This window comes from Dendronephthya gigantea, unplaced genomic scaffold (genome assembly GCF_004324835.1).
Source record: "Dendronephthya gigantea isolate DGI-Jeju-01 unplaced genomic scaffold, DenGig_1.0 000234F, whole genome shotgun sequence".
NCBI classification, from domain to species: Eukaryota; Metazoa; Cnidaria; class Anthozoa; order Malacalcyonacea; family Nephtheidae; genus Dendronephthya; species Dendronephthya gigantea.
In genome coordinates, this window is record NW_021163244.1 from 1 (window position 1) to 24596 (window position 24596).

The 24596-nt window shown below is 35.5% G+C and overlaps 3 protein-coding genes across 3 annotated transcripts; 2 read left to right on the forward strand and 1 right to left on the reverse strand.

Moving 5' to 3' along the window:
* Positions 1-6: 6 nt before the first annotated feature.
* On the forward strand, positions 7-3045 carry LOC114540424 (sodium/calcium exchanger NCL2-like). The gene is made up of 7 exons (XM_028560610.1): positions 7-76; positions 250-343; positions 866-981; positions 1291-1384; positions 1527-1591; positions 2196-2308; positions 2534-3045. Exons 1-6 carry the CDS (start codon positions 53-55, stop codon positions 2283-2285), a joined length of 483 nt encoding a protein of 160 aa, XP_028416411.1. The 5' UTR covers positions 7-52; the 3' UTR covers positions 2286-2308; positions 2534-3045.
* Positions 3046-4365: 1320 nt separating this feature from the next.
* Positions 4366-9300, reverse strand: LOC114540427 (uncharacterized protein C6orf62 homolog). The gene is made up of 7 exons (XM_028560611.1): positions 8687-9300; positions 8020-8106; positions 7575-7664; positions 6380-6505; positions 4869-5003; positions 4661-4720; positions 4366-4548 (listed from the first exon to the last, which is right to left on the reverse strand). The coding sequence occupies exons 1-7, from the start codon at positions 8813-8815 to the stop codon at positions 4483-4485; spliced, it is 693 nt and encodes a 230-aa protein (XP_028416412.1). The 5' UTR covers positions 8816-9300; the 3' UTR covers positions 4366-4482.
* A 79-nt stretch (positions 9301-9379) lies between these two features.
* Positions 9380-24450, forward strand: LOC114540421 (trifunctional enzyme subunit beta, mitochondrial-like). The gene is made up of 19 exons (XM_028560606.1): positions 9380-9481; positions 16221-16274; positions 16834-16906; positions 17380-17424; positions 17579-17610; positions 18121-18188; positions 18334-18421; positions 19084-19271; positions 19806-19861; positions 20010-20046; positions 20388-20435; positions 20691-20730; positions 21142-21266; positions 21759-21838; positions 22310-22357; positions 22453-22540; positions 23077-23151; positions 23781-23945; positions 24339-24450. The coding sequence occupies exons 1-19, from the start codon at positions 9394-9396 to the stop codon at positions 24372-24374; spliced, it is 1434 nt and encodes a 477-aa protein (XP_028416407.1). The 5' UTR covers positions 9380-9393; the 3' UTR covers positions 24375-24450.
* Positions 24451-24596: the final 146 nt, after the last annotated feature.

Sequence of the window (24596 nt, forward strand, 5' to 3'; positions counted from 1 at the left end):
GGCGGCAGACGAAGAAGAGAACAAATATATTGTTGGACTCAAGTGTTTCTTCATGTTGAGTGGTGGTGTTGCAATGGTAAGGCAGTATACTTAGAATACGTTTATATACTGATTAGGTTCTTTTATAAAGAGAATGAAGTTTATCTTTGTGTTTTATATCTTTGAGTCTTGATTTCAAGTCTTGTCAACTGCATGTGTTCATAACGCTAATTTTAATTTGTCATAAAAGTTAAGATATGTTTTCCCCAGGTGACGATATTCTCCGACCCGATGTGTGATGTTCTCAGTGGTATAACGGATGAAAAAAATGCCGAAAATGGCGGTAGCTACATCAACATAAGTCGTATGTATTGGTTATATTAAAGAATTCAATTAGGAGAATGTTTAAATAACGCTAAAAGAAAATATACAAATCCTGCATTTGCAAGAGGAGTAATAGGATCTTTAAGCAGAACGCAATGGCAAAGGAAGAAACAGACCTCTCTCTAAAAATTTGAAAATCATCAATCGTAAATGAATTTAATTCAGTATGAAAAATTCAAACATTGGGTTTATGCTTCCATTACCGTTGTAGTTAATATACTACAATATATTTATTGGCACAGCACGGCTATAAAATGGGTGCCCGTACCCAATTTTATCAGTCTTCAGGCTACCAATACGAAGGCCGAGCACGGATGAAGCGGGTATAGCCGTGCCGTGGCAGCCGTGCCAATAAATCAAGTGTAGTGTAAAATCCCTAATTTGAACGTAAGCAACTAGTGTACACGCATATTAATTAGGAAATGTTTATTGGGGGTTAAGTGTAGGGGTTGTACCCTTGTCTTGAGTCAAACTTCTTATTTTAACTTTTACTATTTTTAAGCGTTCTACGTGTCGTTTGTTGTAACTCCGATTTGCTCGAACGCGTCCGAGCTGGTCTCTTCCCTTCTCTTTGCTGCCAAGAAGAAAAAAGAGAACGTGTCCATGACTTTCTCTCAGGTGAGAGTTTTTTGTTTGGGAAAATGGAGTTATTTAACTAATTTGCGACCGGTCGTTGCCATAGCACGGTGTGTTCAAGAACAATGTGTTCTTCAGTACATATAATCAATAAATTATATATGTACATATAATATAAATTATATAAATTATATTTGTACATAACGACAAACCTGATTGACAATACAGAATTTGCTTACTTTTCTGCTATACTTGCCAAGCACAAATTAGAACGGAAATCAGGAATTCTCAGTACAGTGAAAACGAGGAATGAACGGAAATCATTGACATAACTAGTTTTGCTTGTTGTAGTTGTATGGCGCAGCAACAATGAACAACACCTTGTGTTTGGCCATCTTCTGTGCATTGGTCTACTTCAAGGACCTTGAATGGTATTACTCTGCAGGTTCGTTACACGCATCAAATATTATGTTTGTCTCGTAGGTTATTTCAGTAGGGACTGGTTCTAATGCTGGTGTTTAGTACTGTTTACCAAAGTCTTACGCTGAAAGCAAACTAGTTAATACAATCATTTTTCTTCATTACAGAGGTGACAGTGATCTTGCTTGTGCAATGGTTCGTCTTCGCCATGGGTTATACTACAACCTACAAGGTATTTACTCTAGCATTCAGTCGGATAAATCATACCATTATCCATGTTGTAAATGTCATAGTTTTTATCTGTTCACTGATTCACAGGGCATGTACATCGAGGAAATTCAAATTTACGAATGGAAAGCCGTTCAATATTATTTGCATCACTCATAGCATAAATGACAGCATACTGAGCACTTCAAATATTCTGAGCGCTTCTGTTTAGAAAAACCAATGACTGTAATTTCACGTAAATTTTTTGGTGGTCAAAATATGAAAGTTTTTATAAAAAATTAAAATTTTACTGGGGTGTTCTTTGTAGGACATAGCCTTCCTCCCCCCCCACTCTCTGATACGCTGGGGCGGACTTGACGTCTAATTTAGTCCTCATTGTCGGATTTGAATTATTTTATGTTTCACCGCATATTTATATATAGCAGCTATAGGGCAATACATTTCTCAACCTTATGGGAGTCGACCTTCATGGTTGTGCACAGCGGTAGCGCTATACATTATAAATACGCTATAGAACGCTATAGTGCCTGAGGTGGGGGAGATGTGAATCAACTTTTTTGCTTTACGTTCGCCAAGTGATATCGAAACTTTTATTTATTTTTCTTTAGTTATGGAAGCTCGTTCCCGTTGGTTTCTTATACATATTTTCAATCATCTTGATCGCCATCCTGGAAAGCAGTGCAGTTGGATGGAAATAGACAATTTTTCTATATTTTAAACGGTAAGGTGGCATTTCAGTCAGCTGGGATTTTAACCTTTCTAAACGGAAACACCTTCTGATAATGCATACATACACTACATGAAAGGTCCACCACATTTTAGGAAACTATGTCAGGGCCTTTCCGCCCGTGTCTCCGACTCTAAATGTCCCCAAATTTATCTCCAAAACATGTGAATGTCATTAGTTTGAATGTATTATCCAAATGGACTAAAAATTTTTTTTTAGATTTTTCCTGTGAATGCAGATTTGTATTTTAATGTACGTGTGGCGCACGACGACTTGCAAAACGTGATGTAGTAATCGAAAAGAACAGTGAAAATACGAATGTTAGTGTGTACTTCATGATATAGCACATGAAAGTTTTTTATTCAATGCAATTCGCACAGCGAACACGTGCCAAAAATTGTTAGGGAATGCTAAAAACTATATTAAACTAAAACAGATTGAAGAATATATAAAAAGTGATACTTCGTATTCATATATAGGTCTTTTGAATGAAATACATTTTGGTTGGAAGTATAGCCTTCAATCTATTTTAGAATTGCACACCAAATATGAACTATTGTACTTATAGTCTAGTAATTATATAATGTTCGCGTTGGCCAACTGTTCAAAATTCGGCTATTTTACAATAGCTCAAGCTCTTTCTAGCACTTAAAGTTTAAAAAGTTTTTCTAGCCGAGCCCAGTCGTACAACCTCACAAAATACCTAGCATATTACCTAGCATGTAACTGAAAATGGTACTGAGTAAAAAATCGAGTTTTCTACATCTGGCGTACCAAGAAAGAACATAGCCTTTTTATAATTTTTTGAAATTGATATAATTTGTGTATTTTACTGTTTTCTGCTGTAAAAAAAGTGAGAAAAAAACTCGTGTTGAACTGTTCGTTTTTTCGCGGCCTAAACTAGCACACGCCTAGATCGTTCCACAGACAAATACAATTAACAAGGCCGTCACAAGTTACACGATTAATCACGGTTAGCGAGTAGTAAACCTCGAACTATTGGACCAAGAAAGGGTTTATTTCATCCTCACGATGTCGATGAACACCCAATCATCTCACGATACCTCCTCCTCAAAGCCCCAACTCCATGCTATAGAATTGTGTGGTAGCAAAATCAGTCACCCTTCGCGGTTACCAACTTTGAACTTGTTAGCCATTTGCCATTACTTGCGCCAATTCAGATAAAAAACAATTCCATCGAATTGCAAACTATATTATACTTGCTGGGTGTATATAGTTGAGTTAGTGGGTTGAAACGTCGCATTCTGGTCGCGTCGAATGCAATTCAAACAATAGGTGATGCATGAGATGATAATGAACATGTCATCTTATTATTAATTGTTTGAATTGCCTTTCACGTGACCAAAATGTGACGTCTAAACTATGCCTACGGCCCGTTCAGACGTCGAACTTTTTACGTGCTAATCCTAATATGAGCTAATGTTTTTATTAAGTTCATTTTTATTCGATTTGGTACATGAAAAATTCGCCTGAAATTTCAGGCATCAGCTTGAACCCAAAAACCAAGAGGAGATTGCAGTGCAGAAAATTATATCCCGCGTGAGAGTTACTGCACTTCTACAGAAGTACACTTTGTGTCTTTACCTCAACAATGTGGACGTACAAAAGGGCTGTTTACACTAAGCCGTATTCGCATGACGACGGCATCAAAATTAGCCATGTAAAAGCGAATTCTACTCCCCAAAAGTATGATAGCATGATTGCTTTAATGCGACCTGCCAAATGAAAAAGTTCTGGGGACAGAGATATCGTTAAACAATTTAGACTGATATCGTGACCATGCATGTGAATCCAGTATATATAGTGTAAACGGGGTATGTAAGAGTTTATCAGAACTGTAGTTTTCCACGCGGGCGGACGGCGATTGACATATTGGTTTAAATAGTAACAACTTTTCTCTGCATGGCATAGTCGAATGTCACTTCCAAGCAGGCAAAATTATTTTTATCGCTTACTACCCAAAATTGATGCGAACAATGTACAACAGTAATATATATTTCTTTAAAGTAGAACTACAAAATGTATCTGTAGATGCAGGATATATATGTGATAACCATCATGGTGAACATTTCAGACTTATATAATTTACAGAAATATTTTAAGCATTACTATACACACAATTGGATTTCGTTTTCAGTGGAAGTGTCTTAATCCGGAAGGTATGGTTGCAAAACTTGAGTCATAGTCTTCGAACTCCAGCGCGTCAAATGATCCTGGAAATATATAGGAATTAAGTAGGAACTATAGTCCAGCATGATTTAAAAGGTTACCAAATAAGGAATTAAAGAAAAAAATAGCGATGTTGAAAAGTAAGCGAATACCTACTTGTGGCAAATAAAGACATATATTCGATACTTTGAACAACGAAAGAGTGGAATCACGAGACTGAAATACAATGTAACGTGTTGGTTAGTGATCGTGACAACGCTTTAGAAACTATTTTCATTATCTATCAGTGTTAACAATGAATAACATAGGAAAACATTGTATGTACAACACCTATATATACACATTTTTCTAAACACCACAATACCTGCCAATATTGGTGATCCAGAAACAAGAACATACTCTGTGCTGGATTGCTTACGATGAGATTTTTTCTCATGTTCTTCTCGCGGATATGAAGTATTTGCTTCTCGTAATCTTCAACGTTATTCTGAAACGTCGCCTATAAAATTGATATATTATAATCTGCAGTTACGTAATTATACTTAATCTCGAAGCAGTCGTTTCATGCCTATAAGTTTAAGAAAAACAAACAGGAAAAATTTTGCAATATTTAAAAATGCACAATTTATACAGTAGTGGTGAAATCGAAAAAGCTATTTTCGAAGTCTATAAATATAACTAATATGATTAATACGATTGTAAAAAAATTGATTTATAAAAATAATCATTTCTGGATTGTCAAATTACAAATAATACAAATAATAGTTATATCTGCAGGTCGAATGGGAAAGAATGGTCTATAGCTGAACACAGAGCGGCCAGATATTTCTCTTAATTAAGATTAATATCTGGCCGAGAGAAATATCTGGCCGCTCTGTGTTCAGCCATAGACCATTCTTTCCCATTCGACCTGCAGATATAACTATTATTTGTATTATTTGTAATTTGACAATCCAGAGATGATCATTTTTATAAATCAATTTTTTAATTCTTTTGTGTGAGTTAAGACTCACACACAGACATACAGTAGAAGCATAGCCGTATATGTAGTACAAAAAGCCTTTCAAGAAAGGCTTCCTGGTATAGGAATCCAGATTTGACTGATATACAAGTAATGCAGTTTTGTTAAACGTGCGATATAGAGTTTACTCCAACAATGAGCCTTAGCCTTAAAAACGGCTTGTCTATATATAGGAGACGATAAACTACGAGTTCCGTTAAATAATTGGTTCATAGATTTGAAAAAAAAATCGCTTGAATTGCGGCAGATAATATAACTAGCCGCACAGCAGACAACCATGCATAAAAATCAATGACTTATAAGCATAGTGTATTGGAATTAGCTACAACAAAGGTCTTTCCATGCAGATCGGCCTTGCTAGACGATTAAGTGTACTCATTGCCTGTTTGCACTGTCCCAGCCAAATTACTGAAATTTTGCTGTTATTCGCCGTACATGTTTATCACAGTAGTTGGATATTTGTCAATTACGATTATATGGCAATCCATTGGATCTAGGGTAATTTTCTAAATAATCTAAGGGTGATCTTAATTTCGGGTGGAGATCATACACAATTCAAAATTCAAGGCAGAAAGGGTTGGGAAAAACGTCTGTCCTCCGGCAGAGATCGAACCTTTTACGATATCGGTGCCATGCTCTTGCCACTGAGCTAACATGCAGATGGAGGTGGTTGACAAGACCGGGCGTGGTTGGTGTGTATTTAGGATGGTATAATGACTGCGAGTAGGAGACGGTAAATCAATTAAGATTTGATACGATTCCCACTCGAAATTCAGGCTCCTAAAATAACCCTTTGTCAGTCTACATTACTCAGGTACTAAGATGCACATGCAGAAATCGGTCATCCAACTTACTTCAATGTGCTGAAACTCGGCTTCACTGTCGCCCTTCCATCGTGAAAACAGGAAACATGTTACTCTTTCCAAATCATTTCTGGGCCATAAAATGAAATCCATATCCCGAGTGCATCCAACCACGTCCTATATAGAGGAGATACACAGAGTATAATATATATTCATGTTTGACTTACACTTGCAAGGTAGTATGCAGGGTGTCTATAAAAAGTAACGCAATCTTGGAGAATCAAGGAATCCGCTTTTTTCTGAACGTGCAAATCTCTATGATCTTTATAATTATAACATTTGTGTTCCAAAAGAGCGCCTGGGTACGAGGCTGTATAGACATAAAATCTTATGATCGCAGACATCGAAGACTATGTCTTGTGTCTTCTAGAAAATTTATGGATAATTTATATCATGAAATAGATAATCAGCTTCGCTTCACCCGGAAATGCAGACGTCCTACATTTTACGACGTTAAAATCGTTTTGCTGTTGTAAACAGAACGTAGACGACCTCTAAAACTCCCATAGGTCTTTATAATTATTCATTTATTTTCAATTACTCATTGTATTGATAGCCGTCGCCGTCTTGTTCCCGTCTTACATGTTTAAGGTTCCTAATGCACAATGGAGGAATGTTGGAAGAATACGAGGAAAGCTTGTAAAACATGAAGCGCAGCAAAAAACTTTTTAATTTAGCCTTCAACATTGAGAGCTTTCACATTCATACAATACTCCACTGAGAATAACATGCTAACTTGCATGACAGATAATTTTTGCAGCATAATTTTGGTTAAATTATATGTTAAAGGTGTTTAAGCCCTACAATTATAATATAACAATTATTATCGTATAAAAAGGGGGCTGTAATAAACATTTACAAATTACACAACAAGCTCAGATGGAACAAAACTCAGATTGTGTGAATAATTGACCATAGAGGAAAAGATGGCTGCATGCATTGTACATTTGACCAGAATGTATTGCAGGCATCAAGAATAAATATGACAGAAAAAAGATGGTAAAAAAGCACTTAAGGACATAGAAAATTATCACAAGGAGGAAAATAACCTCCTGTTTATGCCTGTTTTTCAAAAGACTTTCTGGTTATGGTCAATTGCAATCTGTAATAATTTCTGAAAAGAGTTAGCCAGGACTAAAGTCAATTATAGAGGTTTATTAAGAATAAGATTATAACTGTATCTTACTTTTCTCAGAGAGCAGTATTGAGGTGCATGGAATTGCACCATGTCCTTCTCCAATAGCTGTACAGAACTATCCATAGAATAGATATTGTCCTAAACAAAAATATTATTATTTACATACAAAATATTATCTTAATATAGCTATCAGTTTGAAAAGAGGAGTAGGTGGTTAATTGTTGTCTGTTGAATTACAAGAATTGTATAATGTTGTTTTGAAAACTGATGTTGCTTTGAATTATACCGATGTTGCTATATATAAGGAAATAGGCAGGTTTGAAATCTATCCTGAGGTTGAAGGTGGTTTCTGTATTCTTAAACAGACAGTTAAATAATAAAATAAAATAACAATTTATATAACAATAATAAACAAGCAATCTGAACTAGGATCAATTTCAAGTTAACAATTTATGTAAAACATAATGTGCTGAAGACTAAACAATACATATACCTCAGCTCCTTTAAGAATGCTTTTTTCATAATCATTGGTCATTACTGAAACAACCCTACTGACTTCAAACAGTGCAGACTTCTTATGCTAAATAATTCAAGGATAAGAAAAATGGATGTTGTTGGCACTTGTTGCAAATAATAACATAAACATGCTCAGATCAACACAAGCTAGCAGCAGTGGTGGCCCCAGATGGGAAATTTTAATTCTTCAATTGATTCACCTTATTGTACGAGGTCATATAAACATGCACTTACAAGTCCCTTTTATACTAAATAAATCTTTGAATGTCTTTACTGTTACAAATAAACCAAATCCTCTGATTGAAAAACTGAAATATACATAGTAAATGTTTGAAATGAAACATTTTGTATCACACCATGATCACTGCTGTTGACATATGCTTTCACAGCCAATAAGTGCCTTCACAATTAAACCAGAAACAAAAATTTTCCCCATGGATAGCAACCTAATTATGCACTTCATGCGTCTGTAATATTTTTTTTATAATTTCTATGTTCTAGATTGGTGCATCATGCACGGACCAATCCAGGATCGACGTGCCTATAAAAGTGAGTACCATACAAATGCCATACCAATGGAACATTTTGTAGGTACAAGAGATCAGGACTAACAAAAGACAGAGAAGGATATGTGGTTTCCTCACCTTATCTTTGAACACAAAGGCAACAAACATCTTAAACTCAAACTGATCAGCCAATGACTCCTTTCCATCATTTAATTTCTTTTTTAAACGATTTATCACATTTGATTTCCTTGCTCGGGGACTAGCCATGTTTGCTGGCAGTTAATGAGTTTCTTTCGGTTACTTTCTAACCAGTCTCCATACTTAACATGGTGACTTATTCAAAATTAAACCATCTGTATCACAGTCAACAGTCCTTGAAATTTCCTAAATTTTTTGTTCAAAGCTTTGATATCTCACAAAATTCTTCAGTTGTTTAATCGTACTTCACTTGTCTCCACTTTTCCCTAACATACTCTGCAGCATGCGGAGAAGAATTGTCACAATTTGACTTAAAAATGTGTATATGTTTGAAATTCTGAATCTATATAGCTTCCAACGAATTGCCACAGGTCAAAACGACAAATCCACACGTAAAACCTGCTCACGCTTTAAACGATTTACCCGAGTGAATGAACAACTACTTTGGTAGAGATGAGTCATCTTGATATAAAGTTGCTTCACGATATAACTTTTTCAAAGAAATATTCTGACAAACTTTTGAAGAAGATGATACCGTGTCGTGGACACTGTTTCCTGTGATGTACCCGGCAATTATACCCGGGTATTCGTACCACCGGCGTATTTTCGCCTGTCGTGTTTCGCCGTGTCGTGTTTTCCGTGGCAAGATGGCGGCTAGTTTGCAAGTTGCAAGAACACAAGGTCTATTATGGCGAAGGCTTTTCACCGGAATCAAAACATACGAGACTAACGCCGGTAAGCAGTGGTAGACTTGAGAGCGTAAAATAAGCAATCAAATTTTTTTTGAGGGCGATGTCCTAAAATTGTGTATGATTTTGAGTCTTTAATACGGGCCCTTTCATTGCCGTTTTTTGCTGTGAAATATATTAAACTTAGAGTCCAAAGTTCATGCGAAGGTTGATAATACTCGGTAAGGTGCTCCGTTAATTGAACCCATTCAACCTAAACAAGTTTCTTTTATTTAGAATCTAAAATATACCAGTTGAATATCTTGTAAAATTATAGATTGTAATGGTTTCGTTATAAAAAAATATTTGCAAATTTTCACACAATTTGTACACATTTTTCAAACTAGTCAAACGGGATTCTTATAAATGGATTTAATATAGAGGAACCACTAAATACCAATATGAAATAAAGGTTACACAGTACACTGGGAATATCTAGCACACAAATTATTTGTACTGTTAGCACTACCTGGTGTACACATGATTGGCAAAGAATCTAATTAATTGAATTTTGAAGATATTTGTGGATATTAGAATGTGTACTTGATCAAATCAAAACCAGTTGAAACATTTTTTGCATACTTTAGGCACCTTTTTTTGCAATATCTTATGTCTCTTCATCCCTTCAATGTTCTGGCAAACTAAACATGTTTTCGAAGAAATTCATTAATAAATTAAAACTAATATTCTTGTAATTTTTGCATGGTGATGTAAGTGAATTAGCTTAAAATAGATTTTTAAAGTCCACAAGCCTAAAGTATAAGTATAATTACATTATATTGAAAATAGTGAAGACAAACACCCACTGCTTTCCATCCAAACACATACTATTTGGACCTTGTTTCCCATCTCAATTCTTGATTTTAATTTTTAAGTTCTATTGAATTAAAAGCAATCATGCTGCTGGATATTTTGCATTTTTACTGATAATAAGTATATCTAAAATTTCTATGCTTTTTTGCAGAAAATGCAATATAGAAATCTGACCAGATATATATTAAACCTGTATATCAAACCAGAATACTTCTCTGTAGGTAGCAGTGACATCTATTATTGCATGATCAAACTTGATAAGAAACAGGGGCACGAAAATTCAGAATTTTACAGTGGCATAGCTTACATAGTAATCATGAATTAAAAATACATACAGTGAAACTCTTCATGTTTACATTATAAAAGACGGTGTGTTTGCAAATCATTCCTGAGTCCCAGTCCCCCCCAACCAATATTTTCAAAACTTATAAACTTATTTTTCAAGCTCTATTCAAATCTGTAAAGATCCCACAAGTGATATAGGCACTTTAACTAGTAACTATGTTTTTTCAATGGACAAGAAAATAATTTCTAATAGGATGACTAATTGTATTGCAATCATGCATTCAAAGAAGATATTTTAATTTGAAATGCTTGTTTGACACTTGTGTATAGTAATAGCTAGTTGCAAGGAACTTCCAATGTTTTATTGGTTGGTGTTTCTAGGTTTCTTATTAGTTGATGGTTTCTGTAGGTTGAATTGAGGGCCTTGAATCATATCTTTTTTTCTTTTAAATTCCTCTTTTCACAAAGGATTTTACAGATGAGGTTAGTTCTGTATTCCAGTCTTTAAATGACAGCTGCTAACCAAACTATTGTTTTCTCTTTGTGCTCTACTTTTCTCCTTCATTGAGGAATCTATAATAATAAATAATTATAGATTTATAGTATCATTTTGGTTATGGAGTGATGCAACCTCATACCCAGGGTTTTATTACCTTTGTTCCATGATCCCGCATCGTGGGTATGAGGTTGGGAGTGATATGTTATGGAACTTTCTTCAAGAATTTCTTTTCAACTTTCTTTCAAAAGTATCTTGTGGTCTCTTGATCAGGAGGTCTTAGAAGTTCATAAAATTATTTTTTCCACCTAATAAAATTCAAAGCCCATTGTGGATATAGTAGTACTCCAGCTGCAGCCATTTCTTAACTAATTTCTAAAAATATTTAATTTCAACTCATTACCAGATCTATGATCTAAAATATATAAGTAAACATTAATTATTAATGTTTTCATCCTGTACCTCAAATGGTCATACAGTAACCAATGAGAAAGTTTTTATGTGGGGAGTATAAAAAAAGTTTACTTACATATATTACACATTTGTAAATTGTGAAATATTGGCAATTTGATTGCTTGCATAAGTAATGTTTGAGAAATTGCCTAGTATTTGCCAGCTGTCTGTCGTTTTGTGGTTGGCTGGTTGCTTAACAACTATTGGATTTTTAAATGCAATGTTTGAAGAAAGTTATTAAGTTCGATGCTGCCCTGGCATGTTTTTTCATTACTGAATTCTGAAGTGTGTTTAATGATGATAGATTTTTTTCATGTTAGCAATAACCATCATAGCTATATGAAATCTCGCGCTTTGCACCTGTCAAGCTGTTTAAACGCTTTATTAGAGTTGTCATCAAAAATACCGGCTTTTAACATGTCGTAATATTAAACAATTAAAAGGTTCTAGAGGATATTGCATGAGCTTAAGAATGCCGCGTTGATGAAAACTGCATGTTTCTTGCATTCTCAAATCCTGAATTGTTTTCGTTGATATAATATTGGAGAAAATGAAAGGATTTTATCTTCATGGGAGCTTTTGCCGACTTCAATCTTTCTGATGTTCGAGACAATCATTGCATAATGAATAATCAGTCTGTGGAACAAGGTTCATATGAAGTATCATGCTCCATTTTTGGTGGAACGCATGTCTTTATAAGGAAACGTCCGTCAGATAATCTATTGGTCAATTACATCATCCTTACTGTCAATATCGTCTTGATATCTCCCACGGTGCTGCTAAATGGTATTTCGATAATTACTATTCTGAAATCTTCCCAACTGAAGAGCAAGCTGTGCTATTTTATCATCATGATGCAATCAGTGTCGGACTTGGCTGTTGGCGTTTTCGGAATACCTTTATTTCTTGTTTTCCTTATGACTGCATTGGGAGGAATATCGAACTGCTATGTTGCTACTCTGGCCTATAGATTATCGGTTCTACCAATTGGGGTTTCTATTCTGACCTTATCTTCCTTGACGATGGAAAGATACGTAGCAATCTTGCATCCGTTTTCTTACAGTACCAAATTGACACGGTCAAGAATTTTAATATATGTTTGTACCGGCGTCGTAGTGATGTTATTGATCGCCGTTCTTTCTCTTTCTATCGAGGGATTGATAAAAAAATTCACAGTGGTATTGGCAACACTCTTTTTTTTCTTCAGCGCGTTCGTTTACTCCAAAATATATATGGTTGTTAGAAAGTTAGCTCGTTCCCAGCAAAACAAACTGCAAGACAATACCGCGGTAAACGATTTGACCAAAAAGAAAATATTTATGAGAGAACTTAAGCAAGTTCGAAGCTGTTTCATTGTTGTGTTATGTTTCTTTCTTCTCTGTTTCGTGCCTGTAATATTGACATATTTCGTGGGGGCACGTGTTGACAAATATGATCTTGCGACAATCCAAAACTGTGCTACAACTCTTGGAATGACTAATTCCAGCATTAATTCAATAATCTTCTTTTGGACAAAAACACTTTTTAAAAAAGAAGCTGTAAGGATTCTGAGGGACATTTGGTCGCCAAAAAAATGAAAATTTGTCACATTTCGTCATATTTTAAATGTTCCAGGATATATGCATGACAGTAGCTATACGTAGTTGATTATTGTATTGGCATATACTGTGTTATTTTTAATGTACTTCAAGTTTATACCTAGATTACTTCTATATTTACTTGATTAGAAGAAAAATATAATCTAGCAGGAATGCAAACCCTTTAGTTGGCAGGAAGTCATGCGACAATGCTCTATCTAACTCGTTATACATATATCATCTGCGATTATATTCGAGAAGAATTTTACATGCATGAAGCGCAAAATAAAGTCATGCAGAATAATTATTCTGATTTTGCCTTGATGTTAAAGTTTAAATAGTTTACCTCATTCACTTTAATTTCATCGTCCATATAGGGAACGTACATGAAAAACTTCATAAAATTTTATATTAAATTTTTCCAGCTTATCAGTTTCTGTAAACAAAATACGCATCACAGGAACAATGAATATAACTACCACTTTTTAGTAATGCTTGCTTATAATAAAGAATACAAAAGAATGCGTACGATATTTAATAAAATAATACAATATTGGAAAATGATAATTTGAATCACATCTGATAAAGCGAGACAAGAGATAATTGCTGCTTTCCAGCTGTCTGCTTTTAGCTACTTTAGGGTGTTGCATGCATGTGTCCCCCAAGAGGAACTCATGTGCTCCGTATATATTGTGTCATGATCCTATATATATAGCTATATATTTAAAACAAACTGAGGCTTTCGATAAAATGGTCAAGAAATTTCAAGACAAATATGCAGCCTTTGTCTTTCTTAGCTAACGCAAGTCATGGTTTCGGGTATATAGCTTCATTTTGGGCGTTGAATTGAGTTTCATTAGTAGTAATAATGACATGATATGTAATAAAGATAAACATTACCATGCCATATATACTGCTTGCACCTGTCTATATCAACAATAGCCATATATACTGCTTCCACCGGTCTATAGCTGTTTGGTTTAATGCTTTGTTACAATTTTTATCGGTTGTTCCGACTTCCATTTAGTAATATTGATTTACGAGTACTAGAAGAGATTGTTATATCTTAATATTTTACAAAATGTGCTTGGGAAATGTGTGCTTATAATTCCATATACTTTTTGAGTCGTTGATATGTTTGATTGGTTTGTTCAACTTAATCTCCCTAACGACCGGGGAATCATTGCAACATGAACCAGTCGGTGGAACAAGGAATAACTGAAATATGCTTTATTTTTGGTCAAGAACATACCTTTATAAGGAAACTACCATGGAGAAATCATGTGTTCAATCACATTCTCATTTTTGCCGTTAATGTTATGTTGATATTTCCGACTATTTTACTGAATGCTATTTCAGTAATTACTGTCGTGAAATCCTCTCAACTGAAGAACAAGCTGTGTTATTTTATTATCCTGATCCAATCGATGGCAGATTTAGCGGTTGGCATTTTAGGAATACCCTTATTTCTCGTGTTTCTCGCCATTGGAATAGGAGGAATATCAAACTGCTATGTAGCAACTCTGGCATATAGATTATCGGTTCTACCAAGTGGAGTTTCCATTTTGACGCTATCTTCCTTGACGTTGGAAAGATACATCGCGGTGATTTATCCCTTGTCTTATAATAGTCAATTGACAAAAAAGAAAATTATGATCTACGTTTGTACAGGCGTCGTGGTAATGATATCAGTTGCCATTATTTCTATTGCGATTGAAGGATTGGTTAAAAAATTCACTGTGGTGTTGGCAGCACTCTTTTTCTCATCGAGCGCATTCGCTTACTCCAAAATATATATTGTTGTAAAAAGGTTGTCTCGGTCTCAGCGAAATACATTGCAAGACGGTACTAGCGTAGGGGATTTAACACGAAAGAAAATATTTATGAGAGAAGTGAAGCAAGTGCGAAGCTGTTTCATGGTTGTTCTATGTTTCTTTCTTCTCTGTTTCTTGCCAGTAATGTTGACGTATTTCATAGGTACAAGTGTTGACATATACGTACTTCAAACAATTCAGAACTGGTCTACCACCCTGACGATATCTAACTCTAGCATTAACTCAATCATCTTCTTTTGGACAAAAACAATGTTGAAGAATGAAGCCCTAAAGATCTTCAAGGCCACGTTAATTGTGACACCTTAATTTCTCCCGTTTGTCACTTTCTGCTACAATAGATCCTTCGTGTGTTCGAGTATATGTGGAATTCATTTATCCAGTGCATATATTAAATTCAGGATATCTGAAATGGCGGGAAAGGACTGGGACTAGCTATCGAATAGAAATCAATTTCTCGGTTAACGTGGAACCAACTTAAAATCTCTAGAAATATATTTTATTTCAGTTTTGAGGGCTAAAGTTATCTGAAAAACTGAAGTTTCAGGGGAAAGCATTATCAACTCCAGGGCGAATTTACCTTCTCCATCCTCCTATTAACTTTTGTTGGGTTTTTCTGTTTTTATTACAATAGTGCATGCATGTGTAATTAGTTAGGGAAAGAATCAATTGTTCTTTTGATCATCCTTGCGTATTTAGGAATATTATGGCATGAAAGCCTAAGTTTGAATTTTTAAGAATTTATTTCTAACCGATCATTTTTGTGCCTGCAAGATATAAGTGCAGTCTTAGATAGTGTTTGAAAGACACCTCCTTGTCCTTTGATCTGGGACTGGGTACGATTTTTTAGATGTTTTAGATTTTTTACTGTTGAATATAGATCGAACAAGTCTAAAATACTTAGCTACTTCGGAATATCATGAATAGCTGCATAATGTTTCATTTATAAAACATTTATCTTACTGTGCAACCTTTTTTATATATACCCCAGCTGTATAGCTGTATAAATGATTTAAAGTAATAATGTAACGGGTATCTAAGTTAAATATATATATCTATCCATGTATGGACATGGACGTGCAGGCACCAATGCATAACTGATACAATTTCCTAGTTTCATCGAAAGTACTGCAGGTTATATTTAAGAAACGAACTATATGTTCTTTTGAAATATATGTTAAATCTTTATTGCTTGAACCTGTCCTGGCAATGTAATAACACAATTTTAAATCAATTGCAATTAGAAATCATTGAATTCATGCGTGGTACTTATATTGAGCATTCCTTTAGTGTTGTCGAGAAATATTTCAACATCAAAGAAGAACGAATCAAATGGCCTCAGAGGTATATAAGGAAAATACAATATATTGTGTTAATTTTCGTTGTATACGTAGTCTCCTGTGGGGTTTTTTTGCCACCGAAGACGCGACAAATGCTAACTATAGACGTTAAACACGGGACTCAAAATAACGGTCGGTCATCGGATAATAACTGCATGACCATGCAAGAATGAATTTCGAGCGATTATATACTTATATTGTTATACTTTGGCAGCCATTTTGACCAGCGACGTTCATAGAAAATGCGCTTAGCCATCTATCAACACCTGTTTGTATTTAATCAACATTAGCATACCATGATTCCATCAAAAGCACTGTGTTAACCAGTCTCGTGCTGCGAGCCCGCGAACCCCTAGCGAGGAAACGGAGACTCTGGGATAAACCAAATTGGAGGCTAGAAATTGATGTCTAAAAGAACGAATCATAAACACTTTTCACTATTGTTACAAAAAGCAAATCACAAAACTCGTTCATATTAGGTAGATACATGATTGCAGCCATTAATCATGTGGTTTACTAATGAATCACGTGAATGAATCAAATGTTTTGCTTAATTCTTTTAGGATCAAAGAGCAAGGGGAAAAATATTGTTTTGGTCGATGGCGTGCGTACACCATTCTTGGTTTCGGGTTCTGAGTAAGTATATATCCGTTTATTCGCGTATAGCATTTCTCTTTTCAAGACAGGATTAACCAGAAACAAAATTAGGAATAATATTGTTGGCTTCTATGATACATTCGACGAATTAAACTCCATTTAAGCACTTACCACATAGTTTAGAAACAACGAGTCCATTTTTACACACGAAAAACAATTTGCCGAGAAAAGTAATTTGCCTGTATTTCTACTGTTTTATACTATTGTACTATTATTTATTTCTACTATACATATATAGCTTAATCATTCTTATATTTAATTTCTATCTTAATTTTTATTGATATATTACATGATTATATTGTTTTTTTTTATAAATTATGTTAGTCATCAGTTTAGGAAGAACAACTGTCTGTCGGAAAACTACTCCCATGCATTGGTTGTAAATAGTGTCCCGCGTGTGGCCACTCTTTCAGTTATCAATTAAACAACGAGAACTATGATTTCATTTTTAGTTACAAAGACATAATGGCTCATGATTTGGCTCGAGGTGCACTGCAGTAAGTAATTCACTTTTTCTGGAGCGACAGCAACACACTAATGTTGATTTTATCTACCCCGTATGCATGTATGAAGGTCTTTCCACGGTGTATAGGTGGTTGTATTTTAAATGTGCATGATCTTTGACCTCTATTTTATTCTCTATCTTCACAGAGGCCTTTTGAAGCGAACTGGTTGTCCAAAAGGTTAGAATCATTCGTAAATACACATTTTGCAAAAAACTACTGGTCTATAAATAACTTAGAATTGCAGCTGGAACATAACCAGACTTTCCTTTATATATTTGAAAAGCTATGGAAGGATGGAGGGAACAACCTTGGAAAAATGAAATATAGTTTTTGTTCACGATGATTTCACCACCTAAAATCTAAGCAAGACTCAATTTTTACTAAAAATACGAGATTGTATACGAGACCTATACTGAGTATAGTTCGTTTTTACTTTTGTGTATGGCTGCATCTAGACCGCGTGTAACATAATATGTGCTAATATTCACCTGTAACAGGCCCTAGCAAACGGTCCCTGCCCCCTGTGGTTACATTTTTAATATGAGATCCTTGCTTTGGGAATCCATCGCTTACAATAAAACAATTTCTACAGCGTGAACAAGCTGCGTTTTACCGACATGTTTTTTTTCAATATGTATACTGTGTTTTTAACATTGATCGCTAAATTAAAACTGTTTGCCCTTTTAGACGTTGTCGATTACATTGTGTTTGGTACTGTCATTCAAGAAGTGAAGACAAGCAACGTAGCTAGAGAAGTGAGGGCGCAGTAAAATGTTGTGTAACATTTACAGTATAACGGCGTAATAAGAACCAGGCATGGCCAGTTTTTGGGCCGCTTTGTTGGTGTTTTCAAATATTGCATATGTTTACACGTTTATTAAACATATTTGTTATTCTTAGGCTGCCTTAGGTGCAGGATTTTCCGACAAGATTCCTGCTCATACCGTCACAATGGCGTGTATATCGTCAAATCAATCCATAACGTCAGGTAAGGATTAATTTCTTTTAATCGGTAGAATGGAAAAATACCATGACCAGAAACCAGCTGTATCTGAGTTGACGACATCACAAGGCGCGAGGAGCAGTTACTATATACATATTGTTATGATTCTTATTAACTGATTATGTATGGCTTGGGTTGCTGTGCTCAAGCCTTGGGTATAAAGATCAGCGCTCTCTGCCCTAGAGAGGAATTTCGCCGCCATGTTTTGTAATAATAATTAGACATTTTATGTTGAATAAAGCCTACTTTATATGGCTTGAACTTGGATTCTATTATAACATATATAATGTGCCAGAAACTGTGTCATATGCAAAATCCAAAATTTACAATTGGCAGAATTACTAAATTCATTTTTTCGAGGCTCTGGTTTCTGATTGACTCATTTTTGTTCTAAGCTCAGCGTGTAGTAGGTGGTTGCATATATTTGCATTTCTAAATATATGACTTCATCAGATGTATTTTTCAAATAGTAGCGCCATGTTGTGAATCAAACAACAAAGACAGCTGTTGCCTGTTCGCATTTTTTGTATAACTTAATTTCGATTTAAGCAGGAGGAACGGAATCCAACATCACAAAATTTTCGTTTGTAGGTAGTAATTATGCATGAAAAATATGGCTGCACATAACATGTGTTTCCTGTTTTCAGCAATGGGACTACTAGCCAGTGGTGGAGCGGATGCAGTCATTGCTGGTGGTGTTGAAACTATGTCTGACGTGCCAATCAGAGTAAATCGCTCCTTGAGAAAGATATTGCTGTCTTTGAACAAAGCCAAGACATTGGGTGCAAGATTGGGTTTACTTTCCTCTATTAGACCAAAACATTTTTCACCTGAGGTATGATAACTACTAATAGTGAGATTATAAGCATGGGGACGTGGAATCAAAGACGACGTGGCGAATAAATGGTGTGATATGCATGCACCTAAATATGTACATGCCACGCCATTTATTGGCCATTTTCACGTCGTCTTTGAAGTTCACGATCCCATGCTAAATCTCCCTTTTGACTAATGTATGACGCCTTCAATCTGGTAGCAAGTAGATCTAATTTTCTACTAACTTACTATTAGTAATAAGCAAATTCCTTTAAAAAAACCACCACATGTAGGCCAGGTGTAGGTAAACAAATTTCAATTCACATGTACATTTCACCAACATGCCTTTTACGAAGCCATCTTTTTTACTACGATGGATTGTTAATTGTCTTCAATTTACTTTTTTTCAAACAAAGAATGATAGTTGCAGGTTGTCCTTCGTTATTCTGTTCGAATTTACTATAGCATTTTTTATATCACCCGTATATCTCGTGTATGATTTTTTTGCTATACGAAATGTCCGTTCCAACATTACCTGTATGCTGTTTTACAGCTACCAGCTGTGGCTGAGTTCTCCACCAACGAAACAATGGGACACAGCGGTGACAGGTATTGCTCTACGTTACGACTGCTCTCGTGCAAATGTCGTCACATCTTCTTCTAGCCTTTGCATGACCTTTGAATACTAGAATTTTTCATTCAATTGTAGATTCTGTTCATGACTTTTTAAAGTAATGCGTATATATTTTATTGATAGGCTTTGTGCATCATTTGGTGTGACACGAAAAGAGCAGGTATGTGGGGGAAATATTCCAATTATTTTCTTACCATGCATGACAGTATGCATGACACCAAGGGAAACAGTGTTGTATATTTTTACAACTTGGGGGATTGAAGTAAATCGGAAATGAATGAGTTTCTCGTTTATGTGTTTTCACTGAAAACGATTTAGAAACGGATTTTTCAAAAAGGATTTTTTGACACAGTCTATGGATTAATATGCACAATGAGATATTTACGGGTACTTAGGGGCAGTCTACAAGTTCATGCGGTAATTTTACAGACATGTATGCAGCAACACCATCCACTTAGCCCAGGTATAACGGTAATTACAATATTTTTTTTATATTTATAGGACGAGTTTGCCCTGCGATCACATACCTTGGCTGATCAAGCAACGAAGGTAAATGCATGTTGATACTTATAGCAACATATTGAACTGGAGCAGTTTCATTTCTTTTCATTGAATTAATTTATTTCAATGTCGTGAGATTCAGCGCGTGGTTACGTTGTATACCTCATTGCAATTTTGCCATATCTACTGTCGTGGGACGAAGCATGGTCGGCTCATCTGAAGCCTAGTTCCATTTTGCCGTAATCATTGACTGCATGTGTTCATAAGTCATCTTTACGAATGTGAATTTATTGATTATTTTAGACTGGTAATCTGTCTGATTTATTGGACTACAAAGTGCCAGGTATTGAAGGGAATTTCTACATGCACACAGGCTACATTATCATCCGATAACGGAAAATTCGAGACCCATTGCTTCTTGTTAATTAATCTTTAACAGTTTTTCGCAGATGTCACAACAGTGCGAATTAATTAACTGGCTTTTTAACATCCGAGGTTTAACCAATTTCCAAATTTCTCATGTAGCTATCAAAAATTTACCGCAACAAGTTTCATGCATGCATGGGTTCCCACCAGGATTTTTTGAATCTTATTAGCATTTAGTTAACGGGGAGCGTCCATGTATCAAATAGGATGAAACGGTATAGGTTTCAGAGAACAGCTATTCCAAAGATAACCACAATAAGTGGATAGCTTTGTTACATGTGTATACTTTAAATGTAAGAATAACATATGGATTCAATTTTTCCTCAAGGCAAACCTGTTATTGTAAGCAAAGACAACGGTATTCGTGTTTCCTCGTTAGAGAATATGGCAAAACTGCGACCAGCATTTGTCAGACCTTATGGAACCGTTACTGCGGCAAATGCTTCATTTCTGGTAAGGCTAAATTCTGGTTATACGTCGAATCGCTATATATATTCTAGGCGTATAATGTGGCCGAGTGTTAAAAGCCGCATATAGTAAACTAGGAATTAACATGGTAACATCGTCGAATTGTGTGTTGGGTCAATAAACGTTCTATTTTATACTTTCTATTTTAAATGCTTCCAATATTTTTAGTTTGGCAATATAAATCATCACTTAACATAATATTTCTCACATCGTAAAATTACAAAGAAAATCAGCGCTGGGTATAATTAATGACTGAGCGTTTAAGCATACAGCATCCAAAAATGTTTTAATAAGTTTTCTCCTGTACAGTTATTACGCGAACGAAAGGTAGCTATTTGTCGATCAGCACTTGTTGGAAGAGTAAAAAACATTTTGAATAATTGTGTAGAATGGTCGTATAATTGTCATTCTTTTCAGTAACTATCAACATGACATCCTCGATTCAGTATAAATGAATGTATTTGTGTTTGTTTTTAGACTGATGGTGCATCTGCGTGCCTTCTTATGACAGAAGAGAAAGCACTCGCGTTAGGTCTTAAACCAAAAGCATATCTGAGGTAATCATATACAACATCCTGTACAACAATCCTGCTTGTAGTTATATATTGTATCCGTCAAGGTCCCAAGCAAAAAACGTTCTGTAGCATGTTGTGTATTTTTGTTCCTTCAAACAAGCGCCTAAACCTATAGCCATGAATATAATATGCATGTAATATTGCAACCTATGTATAATATTGGTGGATTCGGTGAACGGAATGAAACAGTCATAAATTTTCCCAACGAATTGTTGTGCGATCGTATTGATCATATCTATATAAGTTAATATTGTGATGTTGCTACTCTGAGTAACCAACCTGGCAGGCTGGAAAACCATCTTGATTGTCTCGTTGGTTACTCGGAGGAGAATTAAACATCACAATATTAATCCATACACCTGAGTCATTGTTAGTAAGGGTTTCTTCACTACACACAAATTAATTGGCACTATAGTGGTTGATCTGGTTCCCTTAACATTTTGTTAATTTCAGGGAATATGTTTACGTATCTCAAGACCCAAAAGATCAACTTCTGCTTGGGTAAGCTTTGCGATATTTTCTAAAAATGCATAATAAAGCATTCCCGGCCAGTATTTATTACTCACGTGTGATCACGGAACGTTTTCTTCATGTAGACCAGCTTATGCAACCCCTAAGGTTTTGGAAAAAGCATCTCTAAAGTTGACAGATATTGATGTGTTTGAGTACCATGAAGCGTTCGCTGTAAGTACACACGTTGAAATATTTTGTATCACTAACTCAAGCGTTTGCGCCGTTTACTATTCTCCTATCTGCCGCAAGAAGACACCAGTAAAGTCCGCGGTTTTCCTTTTGCCTTCTTTGCCTGCTATTTCTGCATCTTGGCGCATGCGTGATACGTTTGACCGCTCATTTTGAGTATTTGACAGATCATACACAAGGTTGACTTTTTTAAAAAACGGCAATAATAAGCTATTTGGGTTACAGTGGTTTTGGTACAATTATGAAATACCAGGCCAATAGTGTATTATGTTAAAGATCTGTTAGAGGGATCAATGTTAGTGTATGGAACTGCCGGCCCCGTTCTTTAAACATAGTGTTTTGTTTATTCCTGTCCTGTGAAAGTCCAATTCATACATAAGGTCAACGAACATAACTGCATGACAAGGTAGTTCGATGTGGCATTCACTGTTAAGAGTTGGGTTGGCCATGTATTCTATCATTGCTCCTTGGTTTTGTCGCATATACGTTGATTTATTTATTTAATATTTTTACGTTAGGGACAAGTCTTGTCTAATTTGAAAGCGATGGATTCAGATTGGTTTGGCAAAAATTATATGGGAAGAAAAGAAAAGGTAACCACGCATTTAATACATACAATTGCATGATGAGAAGAAATATGCCGTGAATGCCGTAAAATGAATAGAAATAGCAACAACGAAGAATCAAAATAATTTTAAATTATTATGAAAGAAATATTAAGGTGGCCATCGATGAATAGGAAAAACTTAAACTCTAGACAATATAACTTATTTATGGCTTTGAAAAGTTTTTGAACTGAATGTTTTATAAATGAGGATAACTCGTATTCAAAATGAGGTCACGCAAATTTGAAAAGGCCGGGGCGTGCATATTTCTTTGTAACCATCTCTATCTCAAAGATTATGGAAGCCTGCATGTAAACAGTGCTTATAATTGTGCTCTCAATGTTCTTCCAGTAAGCAGAGCCGTAGCTAGACCGCTTAATTGGGGGGGGGGGGTATATTCATATATTACATGCTTATCTACCAAGGGAACAAAAGCGTACAAAAGAAATCAGTCGGGCATAACTCATAAGATGAATTCCCCCCCAGAATTAAGCTTCTAGCTACGGCCCTGCCAGTAACTAAAAAGTATTTTCTACTGTCATTCCAATTACTTTACGTTTTCCTCTGGATTACAACACATCTTATCAAGTCTTAACTTTTGTTGTTCAACGACGTAGGTTGGCACGATTCCTATGGATAAGTTGAACACGTGGGGAGGATCACTTTCCATTGGTCATCCGTTCGGCGCTACGGGTGTACGTCTTGTTACAACCGCCGCCAACAGGTTGAACAGTGAAGATGGAAAATATGCTTTGGTTGCTGCTTGCGCTGCTGGTGGACAGGTAAGTTGCACTTTAGATAAACAGCGCGAATTAAGCGTGCTTAAAAATGAACATTGGGGAAACTCCAGGCCATGCACAGGTCTACTCCGTCGAATTTCTCTAATTATAGTTGGAATTTTGAATGGTTTAAGTATTTCGGTGGAATAATGTTTGAAGGATATAAAAACCGTGATTACCACGGAATTATTTAATCCTGGTATTTGTTATCAGTATCAAAAACTGCCTATCTATCTATATCCATGCAAAATGCGATCAAAATAAATACGGCCAGGCCTATAGATTTTGTTTAATCAAAGTTTAGTCATTTTGTGTAGTCGACGGATCACAGATCGCGTTTCAGCAACTTTAATTTGGTGATTTCTATTCACGAAATTGTTCAATTATGCATTTTAGGGCCATGGGATGGTAGTGGAGAGATACGCTTCATAACCTGTGACAGTGACGTCGAATTTGGACTGTGCATGATGTATAGCATGCTTATCATGTATGCATGCATTAGTATTTTTACACAATACTTCTGTACAAAATAAATCCTTTGAATAAGTCTTTGCACTTGACGATGCAGGATCTTTATGGTCGAGATTTGTGGTGAAATAAAAATATAGTGACACACAATATTCTTTGGGGGAATCATATACCAAAGTGAGAGAA